Here is an 18,924-nt window from a genome sequence, read left to right as displayed (position 1 = left end):
ATCACAATTAACAATATAATACAAAATTTGTGTGTTTGCATGAGAATTCATTATCCTGGTTTGAAATAAATCAATGCACTTCCATATTTAACCTAAATAGCCTTGCATGGATCATTATTAATAGACTTGATGAAATCTGCTTTGTAGCTTTGTGCTGCATTACATTAAAATGATTCTCAGCAAGTTATTCTAATTACATCATCATTTGCTAGCAAAGGATCTCAATAAACTAACTCAAAAGAGACATGCTAGGGGTTCCTTTAAGAATATCCCTTTTAAAAATGATATTAAACTGGAAAAAATATATTTCACATTCAATGACCCTTTTCTTTTTAAGAAAGGCCAGTCATGATGCTAAACAGATTAATAGACTTTGATCTGTCACAGGCAGCAGGGCTGGAAAAGGGTCATGTATACAGGACAGCAGTCAACTGCACAAATACATAAACACAAAGAATAACAGAGAATGAAAACAAAGCCACATGAAGTGCAGTACTCAACAGACAAAAAAAAACAAAAGTGGTTTAAATTCTTTTTCACATTTTCCTCCAGTGTACATGTGTTGGTTTTAATTAAGCAAATACGAAGTTCAGGGTTAACTGCTTCTGAATGAATTTTAGGGTGAGCTGGAAAAACAGCTTCTACAGGCAAACCCTATTCTTGAAGCTTTTGGAAACGCCAAAACAGTGAAGAATGACAACTCCTCCAGATTTGTAAGTAGGAGAAATCCAGTTGGTCTATGGGGGGGAGAGGGGCGTAACATCTCTTAAAACACAGCATGAAGACAGTGGTCCTCATCACTGCTTCTCTTTTAAAGAGCATCTTTAATACCTTAAAAAAAATTTAGAATTCCTCTCTGAAACACAAATCTGGCCTTATGGAGGATTTAAAGATCAAGCTCAAACATGACAGTACCACTGTCCTCTCACAATTCAACAGTCTGTGTGTGGCCTTCCAGAGCCAATTCCTGCTCCAGGACATAGCAACGTTCAGAATATTTGCAAACAAAATCTGTGCTTTCTTTCTCTTTGCACCACAGTTGAGCATGTATCTTATGAGGTGTGACTGTAACTTAGCAAGAGCAGTTAATATATTAAATTAAAAATTACAGGAGAAATTAAAAACAGCCATACAGGTACAAGTTTGATGTGAGCTGAGGGCTGCCACTGTTGGATGACACTTTTTTGTGGGAGTGCTGGCAGGTGCTTGTTTTCTCTGCAGACCCCCCTCTCCCACCTCTGTTCTCTCCCTGCAAAGCTGAGGGATCCATGCAGATGAAACTTAGCAATGGGAGTTATGCAGATCCAATGGTATTTCCTTGTGGAAATCAAAGTGGAAAATAGATGTGGTCACATCCCCAGCCTCCAAAGCCTGGCCCAGCAGGGAGGACTCTTATCCCTCTAAGTACCTGAATGGAATGTGGGGGCAAATCTCTAGCAGGAATATCAGAGAAATTAACTTCCTTTCAGGCTTTTCCATGGGTTGTCCCTGCAGGAGGGAATCAAGCATGTTATTCTTAAGAGGATGATGTACATGTCTTATTAAACAGGCTAAATACTAATACTGGAAGACCTGGCATAACCTGAAATAACAGCCCAATCTAAATCTTCTTTTCATTCACAGGGCAAATTCATCCGCATCAACTTTGATGTGACAGGCTACATTGTCGGAGCAAACATAGAGACTTGTATCCTTTTCAGTGAGCTGCATGGGAAGCTAACTAGGGTCAGCAGAAGGAAGTAAGATAAACAAGCTCCATTGCATGTCTAAGAAAGGCAAATATTGCTGGGACTGGTATAAACAAAGATGGAGGGAAGTGGCTCCATTTATGCTGATACCAGCTTCTCAGTTTGCCTTACACTCATGTTTACATTTTCACGTCTGTTTTCTCAACTATAGGAAAGTGTGGTATTCACCATATATAGCTTCAGAAATGGAAGCACCATACCTAAAGCAACGGGAGGGACTTTAAAAGCAGAGTCCCGGTAATACAGTAGTGGGAAAAGATTGTTTTGTGGTTCAGATTGCATGTGATCTTAAGAGATATACTGTCATTTTGTCTCATATCAGTGTGATCCTGCACGGGTCATGCTGGTTCCCTGTGGTCTACATTTCCAGATCCATAAGAAGTCTTGAAACTTTACTGTTTCTTATTGGTGCTGTGACAGGCACTTTGAAAATAACACTGAATGATTGGTATCATCCCTACAATTTAACCAGGAATTTGGAGAGTGCTTCCCAGTTCCAAGTCCACATTTGCCACTTTGTCCTGGTCCTGAGGTTAGGATGAAGTCCAGGTGCTCAGTACAATCTCACCCTCAGCCCTATACATGCCAGCTTCTGTCAGGGAAGGGTTCTGAGCTTTGCATAGAAAAGGAGATGCTTATTCCAATAAATGAGAAAGAAAGGTGCAGCTATGAAGAAGGACTTCAGTTCTTGGATATAGCATCAAATAACAGTTTATCTTTCTGTTCTTATTTTGACAAGTGATCTTTAGAAAAAAAAAGCGTTTAATTATTTTGGTATTAACTGATATTTTACCTACAGCACTATAGCTTTCAGAGAGTGAGTAACTGACACATTGAAATACACTACTGCCAACTTCATTTTTAGTAGTTTATATTCACAAAAATGGACCATAAATAAAACTTGCTTTTATTGCTTTTATGCCTACAATGCTGGCCTCAAGAGCATTCATTCCAGCAGCCACATCTTACGCTGAAAGAATCATATTGGCACTTCATTTTAAAAGTGGTGTGAATTATATTGTGAATCCTATTTTTATATGTCTGATTTGAGAAGCATTTATGTCTATTGTCATGCTTATTACCATGATTACCAGCATTTACTATTCACTAGGAGGTAGAAAATTGATCTACATATTGTGCTGAGAACGATACCGATACCAGAGCTCCTGCCACAGACCAGACACCTGTCCATGTTAGGCAAGCCTGTGGCAAATATTTCTGCAGTGCTACTGATGGTTCTGAGGCTGATGGCACAGTTAAGGAAGCACTGAAATGTGTTAGTGATAATTTTTTTTAACGTACTTGACAACAGATTTGCTTGAAAAATCCCGAGCTATTCGCCAGGCGAAAGATGAGCGAACATTTCACATCTTTTACTACTTGATTGCTGGAGCTTCTGAACAAATGAGAAGTAAGTTACTTGCTAATGATTCTTAGATCTCATTGAACAGTCTGAGCAATGGCTTACTCAAGTAATTTTTCTTAACTTCTTTAATTATCTGTAATTTCATCCTTTTCTCTTTAGCTATAGAAAATAATTCTCTCCAGTGAATTATAAGAAAACTTCAATTGATGGCCACCTGTTTGAGCCAGGTTGTTTGCAGTTTACAGGATGTCTCAATTTAAAGATATAAACCCATTCAGATCCCATCTTGAATGACACTGAGGTGATGAATAGGGAAGAGTTATTCATAATATTTTTACACAAAAGAATCTGGGGTTCACAATAAAAATATTGGCTTGTGCTTTTAAAATAAATTAGGAGAATGTCTCTCCTACAGCACATTATTACACTGGGAAAACCATAGCTTCAGAATATTGAGAAGGTGAAAAGGGGAAGTGGGTCAAAAAAAATGAATCAGACATAATATGTGTGGGAACATCATAGTTCAAGTAGGACATCTTTCCCTAAATTTCTGGTTGTCAAAGAACGTATAAAGTAATGGTTAAATCTATATTTTCCCTGGTTTTTATGCTCCTTACCTAAGAATCTGGTGTTGTCCCCAGTATAGGGCCAAAGATGCTTTTGGTCCAGCCCACTATAGTTGATACCTGGTTCCATTCTTGTTATAACCTGATATGAATCCCCACATGGCATTAAATGAAATCTTTTTAGGAAGAATGGCTCATATTTGAATACATAGAGTGCAAAATTCCACCAAGGGGCAGAAACATCCCCCAGTTACTAATGAAAGCTGGAAACGTACACAATCAAGCTTGCTAAACGAAGAGTTATTCTGAAAATCCGTTGCACCATAAAACCCTAAACTCCTTATGCAAGTGAAGTCTTCCTTTGGTGATAACACTGGTTTTTTTCCTGTTGTTCATTGGGAGAACTCAAGACCTAAGAGAATTAATTTGATGCACTTCAGTAAAGCTTTTCTTCTTTGCTTTTTAGATGATCTGTTGCTGGAAGGCTTTGGCAATTACACCTTCCTATCTAATGGTCACGTGCCTATTCCTTCTCAGCAAGATGATGAGATGTTCCAGGAGACCTTGGAAGCCATGAAAATCATGGGCTTTACTGAGGAAGAACAGATAGGTGAGAATTGTTAGCAACATTGTGTAGAAGGTATACAAGGAAAAACATAGAGATGCAAATGCACAGAGGTTTATTCTGTCCAGAATAACCACTTTGCAAAATAAACATATGAAGTAAGATTCTACATTCATACAAGAAAATTAAGATTATTTGGATTTTATGTCCATGTTTCTCTGGAAAATCATACGCGATCTTGCATGAACCACCAACTGGAGGATTCTAAATGTACCCATGTTATTTAACCTCTTTGCCTCTTATTTCCTCTGTGTAAAACTACTACCCACCATTACTTAGCTGTTGTTTCTAAGTGCACTATGAATTAGTGCCCCTAGATTTCCCTCCTTCTCAGTAGGCACTAGATTAAATAAGCTATGGATGTTCATGGAAAGAGAATGAAGTTTCTCTCATAAGGTGAAACTTCTCAAGTAGATTTATTTCTACCTTATGTTAACAACAATATGGGATCTCAGTTCTCTGCAACCACGATCAAGGGATCTAAACACAGCATCGAGATCACATAACAGCAGCAGCATGGTCAGAGCCAGTGACAACAAGCAAATGAACTGGTGGCAGTAGAGTGCCTGAAAACAATAGAAACCAGCATCAGGAATCTGGGAGAAGGATAGCGGGACCTGAGAAACTGCTGTCAGAGATCCGTGACAGGAAACACTTACCAGCCTTTTTTGGAATCACTGCCACTTTTATATTAAACAGGGTGACACTTCAGGAAGTCTTGTGGGTAATAGAGGGACTGTTCTTGCCTTGCAAGGAGAACTAATTATGACCTACTGCTTTTAGGTAGTTACTAGAAAAATTATACTTAAAAATTGCTACAATGGCCTTTTCCCATTGCTGCAGTGGGTACCAGTGGGAGCAGCTGAAGCCAATAATGAAAACTTTGCAAACTACCTCCTTCAAAGGGTTAAACTGGCAGCACTTGCTGGGAACACAGTGAAAGAAAAACTGAAGACTCACCACCTATATTGAAAATAGAGTATATATCATCAAAGATAAATTATCTCTGTGAAGAACAGAACAACAGGTGATGCACAGGGCAGCTCAATACAGTAACTGAAACATGGATCAAATAAAATAAGTGCCACAATATTTTGCTGTCCATCTGGATGAAGAATTGCAAGGCTTCTTCTTGTAACTTGTGGATTCCTGCTTGTGGAAGGAACATGAAGTGCTCCCGACCCATTTGAATTCCACACATCAGTGTAGTTTTCAGCATCCAAAAGTACTATAATACATGGTGTTTTGAAAGGTAATTCTTGTTTACGAAGGGAAGATGGAAGGATGTGTGGAAGAGCTCCATGCATATCCAAAACAAACTACTGAATTCAAGCCAACTCTAGCAACACTGACCATTTAAAACCATTTTTTTCAGAACTTTCCAACAAATAGCATGAAGAAGTTGCAAAACATTCTGATTTAATTTTGAAAGAAGTGGAACAGGCTCAAATATTTGCATTCACTGATTCAGAGAAAAGAGAATAAAAGCAAAAGAACATGAATCAGCGACTAAACTACCATGAAAATGGGGGCCTGCCAGGGACACGTCTGCGTTGCTTTTACTTCTCACTGTTCCTGGAAGTGCGCCGGGCTTCAGCTGGTGCACGCCAGAGTGCGCTGCCCATGGATGCAAACTGCCATGGCCCAGGTGACACCTGGTGGCAAAAAGAGCATCATCCCATCACTCGAGCCTTGGATCAGCTGTAGGAATCGGGAGCAGAGCTCGGCCGCATCCCATCCCTCCATCAGTGACTGAGGGATGCTAACAAAAAAGGTCTTATCTTGCGGGACAGCAGAGCAAATCCCAGCCTTGGTAAATTCAGATCACGATACTGATGAAGACTGGTGCATTCTCCTGCTGAGGCATGTGTATTGGTGTCAACAGCAGTATTCTCCATTACAATGATAGGAGTCATTATATTATTATCTGAACCCCTTTGATTTCCTGCTCTAAAGCATAAACCCTTGAGCACAGTATTCTTCTCCTGTGTAAGTTTACCAAGTAAACAAATAGAACTCCCTAGCTTCATACAATCTCATTTGTAACATATCAGTAGATTTTACTACCTGAAGTCAGGCAACGTCACATTTATATATATGATAATAATTAAAAATTAAATTACTTTCCTGTACTTTGAAACTGATCCTTCAAAGATTTGTATGCATTATTTTAGTTGCACAACTAAATATCCACATGTTCCTGCATGACCAAAGCCTCAGAACTGCCACACATTTTTGAAGCTGCTGATAAGCTGGGGGTGGGTTTTTTGTTTGTTTGGGATTTTTTTCCCATTTTATCTTAAAGACAGAGATGCACATTTTCTAATGACTGAGAAGATGTTACAGGCCACTGTGAGTGGGAGATGAATTCCTGAGACTTGAAGTCTGACTGGGGAGCCAGCACATCTTAGCTTGGAGGTGCTGGTGCTCCTAGGCTGGATGCTTACTCCACTGCACAGACTGTTGTTCAATCAGCTTTCAAACTCTTGCAGTTTATAGCACAGTCTTTTAAAGCAAACCTAGTTCTTTCCACAGAGGTACAGACTACCACAGGCAATAGAATGAATCTTTGTAATTGCAGAGGATAGAGCTTTCCAAATGTTTGCATCTGTTCCTTATTTATATTACCTGTTTCTCTTCCAGCTATACTGAGGGTTGTTTCATCTGTCCTACAGCTGGGTAATATCGTCTTCAAGAAGGAGAGAAACACTGATCAAGCATCTATGCCAGACAATACTGGTATGATTTGCCACTTCAAAAATACAGTTAACATTAAGAAATCGATACAATAGCAGTTGAATAAGAATTCTTTATCAGAATTTTTTTATTTAATTGGTATTACATATATACCTCATGGGCTTTAAAAAATATACCATACTTAAAATCAGCTCAATTATTATTACCTTTTCTAGTAATCTTGAATCCATAAATAGATGAACAGTGAATTTGCTGCTTGGATCATAACTAGTACTTTCATGACAACTGGCATCTCTTCTACGTACAATAGAGGAGCTTTTAAGGAAGATAAATAACTTCCCATACTTGCTGAGCTGCTCGTGTTCACATTTACTGACCTGCTAAGAGAAAATTCATTCTGCAATAAAATCTCACTCTTTTATTCTAGCTGCACAAAAAGTGTGTCACCTGATGGGTATTAACGTGACAGATTTCACAAGATCTATTCTAACCCCAAGGATCAAAGTAGGACGAGATGTCGTTCAGAAAGCTCAGACCAAAGAGCAGGTATCTACTTGCAGTCCACTCAGCTCTCCTGAAACTATTCTCTTCTTTTCTTTTCTTACATCTTGTCTAAAAGGAAACGTCAGATTTCTGTCTCATCCCTACAGAAATTAACAGCCAATTGGGTTTCTTCCTTCACTTACAATTCTCTCTTCTTTATTTCAGGCAGACTTTGCCATAGAGGCTTTGGCTAAGGCAAAATTTGAACGTCTTTTCCGTTGGATTCTAGCTCGCGTAAACAAAGCTCTTGATAAAACAAAAAGACAAGGTGCTTCCTTCTTGGGGATCCTTGACATCGCTGGATTTGAGATTTTTGAGGTATCTACTGTGGGGCACAAGCTGGGTAAACTCCCTATTATCATGTAATGGTTTGGATATAAGATGACAAAAATCCAAGATCAGAGCCACAAAAAAAATTAGGTTCTTCCAAGCTGGCTAAGGCTGGGACCAACATGACCCAGAGGTCTACTACACCTGGCTGCTTGCCCTTCCCTTGGGGCTGGCAGCATGCTCCAGCTGGGCTTCTGCAGGGCTCAGGATTTAAAGCCTGGGGCTGGGCTTTATCATTTATTGATCAGGCCCCAGTACAAAGATTTAACTCTTTAGAACTTTCTGTAATTTTTTAAGACCTTATATTAGAAAAATATAGATCCTTATATTTGAATTATTGCAATATGTGAAAAGAAATAGAAGATAGCAAATTTCATCTTGTCAGTTAAGTTCCCTCTTGAAGGTATCTTTCTACCATTTTGAATTCACATTTTTCCTCTTTTTTTTTCCTCAGATCAACTCCTTTGAGCAGCTGTGCATCAATTACACTAATGAGAAACTTCAGCAGCTTTTCAACCACACAATGTTTATACTGGAGCAAGAGGAATACCAACGAGAGGGCATTGAATGGAATTTCATTGACTTTGGCCTTGACCTGCAACCTTGCATTGAGCTGATTGAAAGACCAGTAAGCATATGTCTCCATAGATGGGATGCTGTGTAGGCTGCATCAGGGTCAGTTGTATACCAGTACAATCAGAGAGCCATTTAAGCATCCTTTGTTGGCAGGATTCCTATCATAAGGAATAAAGAATCTTTATCTCTGCCTGTGATGATACTGATCTTATATTGCTCACATTGCAGACCAACCCTCCAGGTGTCCTGGCTCTGCTGGATGAAGAGTGCTGGTTCCCCAAAGCTACTGACACTTCCTTTGTGGAGAAACTATGTCAAGAACAAGGCAACCATCCCAAATTCCAAAAGCCCAAGCAACTCAAGGATAAAACAGAGTTCTGTATAATGCACTACGCAGGAAAGGTACTGGAGAGATTGAGCTATTTTGACTTAGGAAACTTTGATTCTTTGATGCCCAAATGATGAAAAAGAAACAGTCCGGTACCTGCATTGATAAGGGATGGCTTTAGTTATGTAATGTATACATTGTTTAATAATATGAAATAAGATTTGAAAAATGTTCATGGTTTTGAAGCTCACATGAAAGCAAAAATAGCCAGCACTGGGGTTATTGAAAATCTGAGTATTTCAGATTACTTTCTAGCAAGCAGATTTTTAAAGACAGGGCAAATGCATAAAGCTTTTCAGATGCTAGTACAAGTAAAAAGAACTACTCAACTTGGCTCTCAACCCTATAAAGCTTTTCACACTATTATTATTTGTATGGTTTTGTGTTAAAACAGTGCCCTGTGTTCTTGCATATTTTATCAAGAACTGCTTTTTGATGTAGCATTATTTCCTGCAGGTTACCTACAACGCAACTGCCTGGCTAACAAAGAACATGGATCCGCTAAATGACAATGTGACTTCTCTGCTGAACCAGTCTTCAGACAAATTTGTAGCAGACCTTTGGAAAGATGGTATGAATCACAACTCAAATCCATAATGTGGTTTAAAGGGAGAAAATTATACCAGAACTTTTGGACAGCCATCCCTTGCTGGCAGGACATAAGTGTGAAAATTATAAGCATAGAAGAGACTGAACTAAGAAAAAATAATAATGTGTTCTAAAGACATATTTATGGAAAGTGCTTAAAATATCTAATGATGCTATCAAAGAATTTCTTACTTAATATTATACAGCAACAGAATAAAAATTATTCATTACATTGTTATAATGTTGCTGAATATGTGATATTGTGTACTTCAATTAGTACAAGTTATGGTTGGGTTTTATGAATGACTTACCTTACACACTGCTCTCTCAGAAGTCCTGCGCAGTTCTCCCCAGCAATGTATAATCTCAACTAAACTCAATCATAGAATCATAGAATAGTTAAGGTTGGAAAGGACCTTAAGATCATCCAGTTCCAGCCCCCCTGCTGTGGGCAGGGACACCTCCCACTAAACCATATCACCCAAGGCTCTGCCCAGCCTGGCTTTGAACACCACCAGGGATGGAGCATTCACAACTTCCATGGGCAGCCCATTCCAGTGCCTCACCACCCTTACAGTAAAGAATTTCTTCATTTCTTCCTTACATCCAATCTAAACTTCCCCTGTTTAAGTTTTAACCCATTACCCCTTGTCCTGTCACTACAGTCCCCAATGAATAGTCCCTCTCCAGCATCCTTATAAGCCCCCTTCAGATACTGGAAGGCTGCTATGAGGTCTCCACGCAGCCTTCTCTTCTCCAGGCTGAACAGCCCCAACTTTCTCAGCCTATTTTCATACAGGAGGTGCGCTCCAGCCCCCTGGTCATCTTTGTGGTCCTCCTCTGGACTTGTTCCAACAGTTCCATTTCCTTTTTATGTTGAGGACACCAGAACTGCACACAATACTCCAAGTGAGGTCTCATGAGAGCAGAGGAATGTTTGTACGCATCTAAAACACTTTGCTTTTAAAAATTGTATATGGATCTTTAACACATATACTGCAGTATAAATATTTAATACATGGACATAAATGTGCATGCAAACACCAGCAAGTGGCTCTATTATCAAATAACTGAGGGAGATGATTAGCTAGACTTTGAGAATCATTAGGTAACAGATGAAAGTCAAGAGATGTTGCTCCTGGTTCTGACACCAACCTACTAATTGGGTATTTTGCAGAAGAAATGTACTTTTCAGAGCAAGCATGAAATATGTTATGTGTATTCAGTTGCTCCACTCTGTCACTACTTAACAAAGATCCTCATTTTCATGTTTGACAGAAATAAACTATTTACACAAAAGGCTCTTCTAATACTTTCATTAGTAGCCTTCTACTGCATTAAAATACACTGATCCTCTTTGGGAAGCTGCAGTTTAACAATGCCAGTGACAGGTGTAATGTGAGATGAGGACAGTCTATCTATCTAAGCAATTCCACTCATACTTTCTTTTATATTTTAGTGGACCGTATAGTTGGGCTGGATCAGATGGCCAAGATGACTGAAAGCTCACTCCCTAGTGCTTCAAAAACCAAGAAAGGCATGTTCCGTACTGTTGGACAACTCTATAAGGAGCAGCTCACTAAACTGATGACCACCTTGAGGAATACCAATCCCAACTTTGTCCGCTGTATCATTCCAAATCATGAAAAAAGGGTAAATTTCAAATGCTGTTTTCAGACTCCTGGCACATTACTCATGTTGAGCTGCTCACTGTAGCAGCACATCACAGAGCTGAAGGATGTCTTCAAACATAGATGCAGCTGATAACATTTATGTAATTTTTTACAGTGCTAAATATGCTTTCTGTTCCCTTTTCAGGCTGGCAAACTTGACGCCCATTTAGTGCTGGAGCAGTTGCGCTGCAATGGTGTCTTGGAAGGTATTCGTATCTGCCGACAGGGATTTCCCAACAGGATTGTCTTCCAGGAGTTCCGTCAGCGGTAGGAATCCCTCACTCAGTGCTAACTCTGGGTTTAATAGTGGTGTTTTAGGTGTTTAGCTGTGCAAAATAATCTGATGTGTTTCAACCTCCCTAACATCAATGTCTTTTGGCAGGTATGAAATTCTTGCTGCAAATGCTATTCCTAAAGGATTCATGGATGGAAAGCAGGCTTGCATACTGATGGTGAGGAAACTATTTTTTATATTAATTATCAGGTCTACACTTCTTATACAAAAGCTGCTGAGAGTAACAAGGAATGAGAAGTGATTTTTTAATATCCCAAACATCAGCACTGGAGTTAACAAATATTCCTCTTTTTGCTCTAGATCAAAGCATTAGAACTTGATCCCAACTTGTACAGAATTGGACAAAGTAAAATCTTCTTCAGAACTGGCGTTCTGGCTCACCTGGAAGAAGAGAGAGACCTGAAGATCACAGATGTTATCATCACTTTCCAGGCTCAGTGCCGAGGCTACCTAGCAAGAAAGTAAGAATATGTACCAACAAAAATAATGTCTTCTGCAGCAGAGTATCTACAGCAGCCTTTAGTTCTCTGTATAGCAAACTGAAGATGTTAAGACACTTTATTACTATTTATTATTTGTATTGCATTAGAACTCACCTTGTGTCCAATGAAGGTCTCACTTCCTGCCCAGAAGAGGCTTATTAGTATAATTGCAGGGAAGTGATTACATTGTGAGGCTACTTACACCCTCTGTACAGTAAAAGCTCTCAGATGCAATGACTCATCATTTAAACATGTTTGTACAAGGGGGAGAAGGAGCATCCTAATGTATGACTAGAATCTTATGCACTATTACAAGTAGCAACACCACTGGCATTTGTAAACCACGAAAGAATTTCTTCCACAGCCTGGGCGTGAAACATCTAGCATGATCTCAGTTAATGTACATCACAAACCTATTAACAATAATGTCCTTTTCCTGCACACTACCAAGGCTTTCAAATTGCTGAGCAAAGAAATTCAAATATAATAGGTTTGAAGAATGATAAACAATGCAAGTTCTGAGTGCCCATGTACTATGGAAGGATGTTTACACCCAGAACTAGATATATACTTTGTGGTCTGTGCCTACCTATGGAGTACAAACAGACAAAAACCAAACAAACAAATATAAAACCCAGCCAAAACCCAGAAGACTAAATAAAATACCAGGAAGCTAATCAGAATTATCACCTTCCCTCAAGAAGGTACAGGCACTGTTTAAGCAACAAAAGAATTTGAGCCAGACTTCTCAAACCATGTGGCTAATCAGCAGACTCTCAGGCAAGAGTTTTACTTAATGTGCGTATCTTGCAGATACCTCACATTTTCAAACTGAATCTATTTGCTTCATGTTTTTAATCACAGAGCCTTTGCCAAGAGACAACAACAGCTGACTGCAATGAAGGTTATCCAAAGAAATTGTGCTGCTTACCTGAAGCTGAGGAACTGGCAGTGGTGGAGACTGTTCACTAAAGTGAGTGACTGCAATCAGTGAATCTCCCTCAGCTTTCCAAAAGAAATGAAATGCAATGCACAAGATAACTGAGGTATATCATGTCAGGCACACTCCTTGTTCCAAAGTCCACTGGAGTTGATGGCAAGAAACTCATTAGCTTCACAAAATGTTAGGTTAGAGATATGCTGGATAGTTATATAATGCTATTAACATGAAGTCTATTTTGTTCTCAAGCTAGAGCTAACTACTTAAAAAGAGATTCATAAAAGATTTTGCCTGTTTGGGGACTTTTTTTAATTGCCAAAAATGAAATAATTTCATAGGTGTGGGTAATGAGAAGACAGAGTAAAACTTAATTTTGTGAACATGCAGAGTTATATACCTATGGGGGACTCAGTAGCTCAAGAGTTCCCTAACTGGGACACTAAACATCCTCCCGCTAGGCACTCAAGCAGATTAGGTCTATTTTCCTACTAAAGAGGCCTGTTTGGGGTTTTTGGTTTGGTTTTTCTAAAAAAGAACAGCCTTCAGTTTGGATTCAGAAAATTCTTCCTACTTGCACTGATAGCAACCTCCTCTGCAACCAGAAATAGGCAATAACACACCTGCATGTGCATATTGCCTGTCTGTGCAGCAGATGTAGCTTTTGTACATCATCAATGGATAAAAACAAGCTTGAAGCCATTCAAAAAGTGACAACACTGAAGGCAGAGGTGCTCACAAGGCTCCAAGAATTAACACAGAGATGGCCAAAAGCAATACTTTTGAGGCTTGTTGATTTAAAGATGCCTACATCAAGCTTGTCCAGACAGCATTTGCCCACCGTTCAAATATCAACAGACAGTGCTACCATTAGTGCCAGTCAGCCTGGCACCTTTAAGTACCATGCTCAGCACATAAATACTGTCAGGAAACATTCTTAAAACTCTTTATTTTCAGGTGAAACCACTGCTGCAAGTCACCCGCCAAGAGGAAGAAATGCAGGCCAAGGATGAAGAACTACAAAAAACTAAGGAAAGACAACAAAAAGCAGAGAGTGAATTGAAGGAGCTGGAACTGAAACACACACAGGTGATTTACACTTCTGAGCCTCTGGGAAACTCTAGCCATTCTTTCATCATTTCTAGAAGATATTAAAATAAAGGTGTATTTTTATTTTGTACTCACATTTGCATTCACAGCGATGGATCAGAACAGAAGTTCAGTGCACACAAACATCAGTATAGGCCTTACAACCACGAAAGAACCTGTGGTAGAGCTGCCTGCCTATTCACTAGAACTATCTAGTAAAAAGACACTGTGGGGCAATTCTCAATCAAAGTCTTAACTTCCTATCCTATTGCTTCCTTCCCATTTTACTTGTGTAGCTTTGTGAAGAGAAGAACCTCCTTCAGGAACAGCTTCAGGCAGAAACTGAACTGTATGCTGAAGCTGAAGAGATGAGAGTCCGTTTAGCTGCTAAGAAACAAGAGCTAGAAGAGATTCTGCATGAGATGGAAGCCAGAATTGAGGAAGAGGAGGAGCGCAGCCAGCAGTTGCAAGCAGAAAAGAAAAAGATGCAACAGCAAATGCTGGTAAGGAAGCATAAGTGACAAACTCAGACAATAACTTGTATCTCACAGAGGAAAACAGAGACTGGCAAACCTTAGATCCTATGAAAGTGCTTGCTCTACTGCCCTCTGTAGAATATGTGTTTGTGACACTGAAGTAAGAGCAATCAATTGAGGCTCTTTCCTCCATAGTTCTCTTCTTCCCCATCTCTATTTTAATCTTTTCCCTAAAAATAATTATTTTGCCAAATCTTTCCTTCTAAATCACCAAGCATTACAGATTGTCTAGTTCTTCATAAAACCAATGAAGTCTACAACATACCCCACATGCAGTGACAAACATTTAGCATTTCCAATAATCTGAGTGGTATTTTATTTCTAAAATTCATGTTTTGTGGGTTGTTGTTTCCCCTCAAAGGACCTTGAGGAACAGCTGGAAGAAGAAGAAGCTGCAAGGCAGAAACTGCAACTTGAAAAAGTAACAGCGGATGGAAAGATAAAGAAAATGGAAGATGATATTCTCATAATGGAAGACCAGAACAACAAGCTAACAAAGGTAAGCATTGTGGATCCACTTTCTTACCTTGTGAAAATAGTGCAAGATGAGAGAAAATTTTCCCTTCTGCTGCAACAACAGGAATACTCTTAACTATATAACCACATGGGTGTATAGACTCACCAGACCATCAGTCCAGCATCTATCAAACAAGTTCCTCAGTTTTTCCATGCTCGTTTAAGCAATTCAGAATACTGTAAAACTACTGGTTTTGAGGTCTATTGCAGTAACAATACCTTTAAGCAAAATACTCACAGCAGTCAAACACAATCAATGGAAGTCATACCTCCTTGGCCCCAAGCAGAGTAAATAATCCTCTTGGTTTTCAACTAATTTCTATAAAACTTCATTATGAAAATTGGAAGTCAGTATGTATCCCAGTGCTTTTTAAAAAGGGATGTTCGTCTGAATTGGGCCCTGTATTTACAGCCATTAGAGTACAAGATTCTAATAGCAGCAGATTAGAGAACATGGAAGTCATAGACACCACTCTTCAGTTCCTCTGTAATTGACAAATCTAAATGTATCACTACAATCTCAAGAAACACAGCATAAAAAGAAAGTATCTTCAAAATTTTTACTTGACATAGAGTTGCTTCACAACCACCAATAACAGATGCTTTTTTTAACACAAGTATTTTATTTTTCTTCAGGAAAGAAAACTCCTTGAGGAAAGAATAAGCGATCTAACAACAAATCTTGCAGAAGAAGAAGAAAAAGCCAAAAATCTCACAAAGCTCAAAACCAAACATGAATCTATGATTTCAGAACTCGAAGGTAACATAACCAAAATTATTTTATATCAGAGTGGATTTTTTTTTGCCTTGGCACACATTAAAAAACCCGAACAGAATCTGGAGAGAGCTAAAAAATTTGGAGGGTGTTTTCCAAATTTCTTATGCTAAAGCTATTTTGTGCATGAGAATCACCAAATCACCAGTGTGCATAAGCCATAGATACCTTTTTTTTCTTAACATACAAAAGAGTAAATTGAGAAAAAAAAGCAATGCTGCTTCTAGATAAAAATAAATAAATGATTCTTTGGGGTGGCCAGAAATAGGTGATGACAGAAAGGTATTGACTGTTGCTTCAGAAATGCAGTGACTTGTAGTTAAATGTATGGCCTCACTGGAGGACAGAATATTTTTTGCCTAAGGTCAAGATAGGGTTGAGAACTCCTTGTACTAATGCAGTTGCATTACCTTTTTCGTTACTTTTTCAGTGCGACTGAAGAAAGAAGAGAAGAGCAGACAAGAACTGGAGAAAGCCAAGAGGAAGTTGGAAGGGGAATCAGCTGATCTACATGAGCAAATCGCAGAGCTCCAGGCACAAATTGCTGAGCTGAAGGCACAACTAGCCAAGAAGGAGGAAGAGCTGCAGGCTGCTTTAGCCAGGTATTGACTTCTGAATCTGTATACAGGTTGAAAAACCCAGGCTGAAACATATGTTTCTCCCATTCCCAGACACTGAGATGCTGCACTCATGAATCTCATCTCTCAGTTACATCCTTCCTCTGTGCTTGCTTTATTTTCCTAATTTACTCTTGCAAATTATACTATTGTTTGCCCACAGACACACAGGATTACCTCCAGATATGAATGAAAACCCCTCTTCCCAATGGCACTGGCAGTGCTGTCAAGTAAAGAATTATATGTAACAATGCACTTCACAAAAGGGAAAAAGGCAGAAATTACTTAACAGTCAGACCTTAATCCATTCCTGAGTCTCAGTGGATTTTCTGTATAAATTTAAGAGGGACAACACTCAACCAAAACTTTTGCTGAATCAGCTGGTCAGCATCTCCAGGCATTGTATCATGATAAAGTACAACTGCCAGATCTTTTTTGCATCAGTCCCCCTTCTCTTTGGTACTTTCTTGCACACAATCTATAAACCTTTACTCTCTGCATACTGATTTCTCAAAGTGAAATGATTCTTTACATACATACGTAAAATTAAATACTCTCTTTTCAGGCTTGAAGATGAAACTAGTCAGAAGAACAATGCCCTCAAGAAGATCCGTGAATTGGAATCTCACATCTCTGATCTCCAGGAAGATCTGGAGTCTGAGAGAGCTGCAAGAAACAAAGCAGAAAAACAGAAGAGAGACTTAGGCGAAGAGCTGGAGGCTCTTAAGACAGAGCTTGAGGATACTTTGGATACCACAGCCACCCAGCAAGAGCTCAGGTATGGAGATGTAGCACATGGGCTGAAAATATATGTCACCAAGCTCAGTACTGTTTAGTAACTGTGCAGCAGTGCCATTTTCCCAGTGACCGAAACACTCTTATCTGCTGCTACTCCATTTATGTGTGTTACCTTCCAGAGCAAAGCGTGAACAGGAGGTCACAGTTCTGAAGAGAGCTCTAGAAGAGGAGACTCGAACTCATGAAGCTCAGGTTCAGGAGATGAGACAAAAGCACACTCAAGCTGTGGAAGAGCTGACAGAGCAGCTGGAACAATTTAAACGGGTAAATGGAAATCCATCTTACTGAAAACTATCCACTAGATAACATGGCTTCCTTTTATAGATCATCTTTCTTCACTTCATGTTTGTAGGCTAAAGCAAACTTGGATAAGACCAAACAGACACTGGAGAAAGACAACGCAGATCTGGCTAATGAAGTCAGGAGCCTGAATCAGGCCAAACAAGATGTGGAGCACAAAAAGAAGAAGCTGGAAGTACAGCTGCAGGAGTTACAGTCCAAATACACTGATGGAGAGCGTGTTCGGACAGAACTCAATGAAAAAGTTCATAAATTACAGGTAGGAAGGAGTTTGACCTTCTGCTGTGACACATTGGGCTTGAGAAGACTGGTTTATATTGTTCTGTGAGGGTGTATCTAGAGGAATCTTAGCCCTGTCATCTTGAGCTGAAATAATCTTTTTTTTTGTCATCTGTAGGGTTCCTACCTTGAACTCCTACCTTAAATTATGCCATAATTAAACAACTTCAGCCACTCTATCTCATGGAAATGAAAGCTTTTAGTCTCACTATGCCTCTGTACACGTTGCAGTCTGTAATACCACCAGTAGTTCAGTGGCTGTGCTGCATGTTTTACAGAGTTTTTCTTTTATTCATTTTTGGGTAGAGGGGAACATTGATAGGAATGTGGCTTCTAGAAATGGATTAAACAGCTATTAAACACAAAAGATGTGTTTAATAAAAAATTACAATGAAAGGAGAATGCTCACTTACCTATAATTTAGTGTCAAGGGAGAAATAACTAAAGATAATTTAAAATGGTTCTTCAGTAGGTCTTCAATATCCAGCAATACTAATCAAGCTTATTGTTACAACTTTGTTCATAGCAGCAGTAAGCTTTATTATTTTAAGTTAGTAGATAAATATTAAAATATAATGAAAACACATCAACTTATGTCAAACTTGTGAAGAGGAAGAAAAATCCACAAAAAATTCCCATTCCTTTTTGCAATTCATTGAGAGGAACATACTAATATTGCCTTATGAATATGACTAAGTTTTGATACATAGTAACAGAATACTAAGATAAACTAGTCAAAAATGGCATTAGATCTTGGGAGTCTCCATGCACAGGTTACAAAGATGATGTGCAGACACTACAGAGTTTGCATGTAGGATTTAGTTCCACAGAACTTAAATCCAATATATTTTCCAGAAAAATGATGACAAAATTGTGAGTTCCAGTTAAGTTAGAAACACTATTGATGCTAGAGGGGACTCAGAGGCATAAGATCAGATTCAGATCCTGTTCAAAGTTAAGATTTCAATCTAGAGCAAACTAAACTTTGGAGGAAGATTTAAGTTGTTCAAAATAACTGAGTTTATTCACTGTGATATCTCACAGGTTGAGGTTGAAAATGTTACTGGTTTGCTCAATGAAGCGGAAAGCAAGACAATCAAATTGACCAAAGATGTTGCAACCTTAGGATCTCAGCTACAAGATGCACAGGTAAACTTGCATCCATTACTGTAGACAAGTAACAGCTCGCCTACAGTACTT

General features: G+C 39.0%; 1 protein-coding gene across 3 annotated transcripts in view; it reads left to right on the top strand.

Annotated features, from left to right (window-relative positions):
* Positions 1–18,924, top strand: part of MYH11 (myosin heavy chain 11) — a 61,785-nt gene that overhangs the window by 31,070 nt on the left and 11,791 nt on the right. For all 3 annotated transcript variants that reach the window (XM_057407765.1, XM_057407850.1, XM_057407922.1), the window contains 24 exons: positions 621–713; positions 1,624–1,687; positions 3,061–3,159; positions 4,147–4,290; positions 6,949–7,044; positions 7,430–7,548; positions 7,711–7,863; positions 8,330–8,503; positions 8,680–8,853; positions 9,296–9,410; positions 10,887–11,080; positions 11,246–11,367; positions 11,483–11,552; positions 11,696–11,856; positions 12,742–12,850; positions 13,772–13,903; positions 14,200–14,406; positions 14,801–14,938; positions 15,592–15,715; positions 16,161–16,332; positions 16,913–17,125; positions 17,265–17,409; positions 17,498–17,704; positions 18,769–18,873. In XM_057407765.1, coding sequence (XP_057263748.1) covers positions 621–713; positions 1,624–1,687; positions 3,061–3,159; positions 4,147–4,290; positions 6,949–7,044; positions 7,430–7,548; positions 7,711–7,863; positions 8,330–8,503; positions 8,680–8,853; positions 9,296–9,410; positions 10,887–11,080; positions 11,246–11,367; positions 11,483–11,552; positions 11,696–11,856; positions 12,742–12,850; positions 13,772–13,903; positions 14,200–14,406; positions 14,801–14,938; positions 15,592–15,715; positions 16,161–16,332; positions 16,913–17,125; positions 17,265–17,409; positions 17,498–17,704; positions 18,769–18,873 — 3,330 coding nt within the window. The remainder of the gene's footprint in view (positions 1–620; positions 714–1,623; positions 1,688–3,060; positions 3,160–4,146; positions 4,291–6,948; positions 7,045–7,429; positions 7,549–7,710; positions 7,864–8,329; positions 8,504–8,679; positions 8,854–9,295; positions 9,411–10,886; positions 11,081–11,245; positions 11,368–11,482; positions 11,553–11,695; positions 11,857–12,741; positions 12,851–13,771; positions 13,904–14,199; positions 14,407–14,800; positions 14,939–15,591; positions 15,716–16,160; positions 16,333–16,912; positions 17,126–17,264; positions 17,410–17,497; positions 17,705–18,768; positions 18,874–18,924) is intronic.

Source organism: Pezoporus wallicus, unplaced genomic scaffold (assembly GCF_028554395.1).
Source record: "Pezoporus wallicus isolate ANWC-B61680 ecotype Strahan unplaced genomic scaffold, APGP_CSIRO_Pwel_v1 contig_8000, whole genome shotgun sequence".
NCBI lineage: Eukaryota > Metazoa > Chordata > Aves > Psittaciformes > Psittacidae > Pezoporus > Pezoporus wallicus.
Note: the sequence above shows the minus strand (reverse complement) of the source record. Positions and strands in the feature narration are given on the sequence as shown.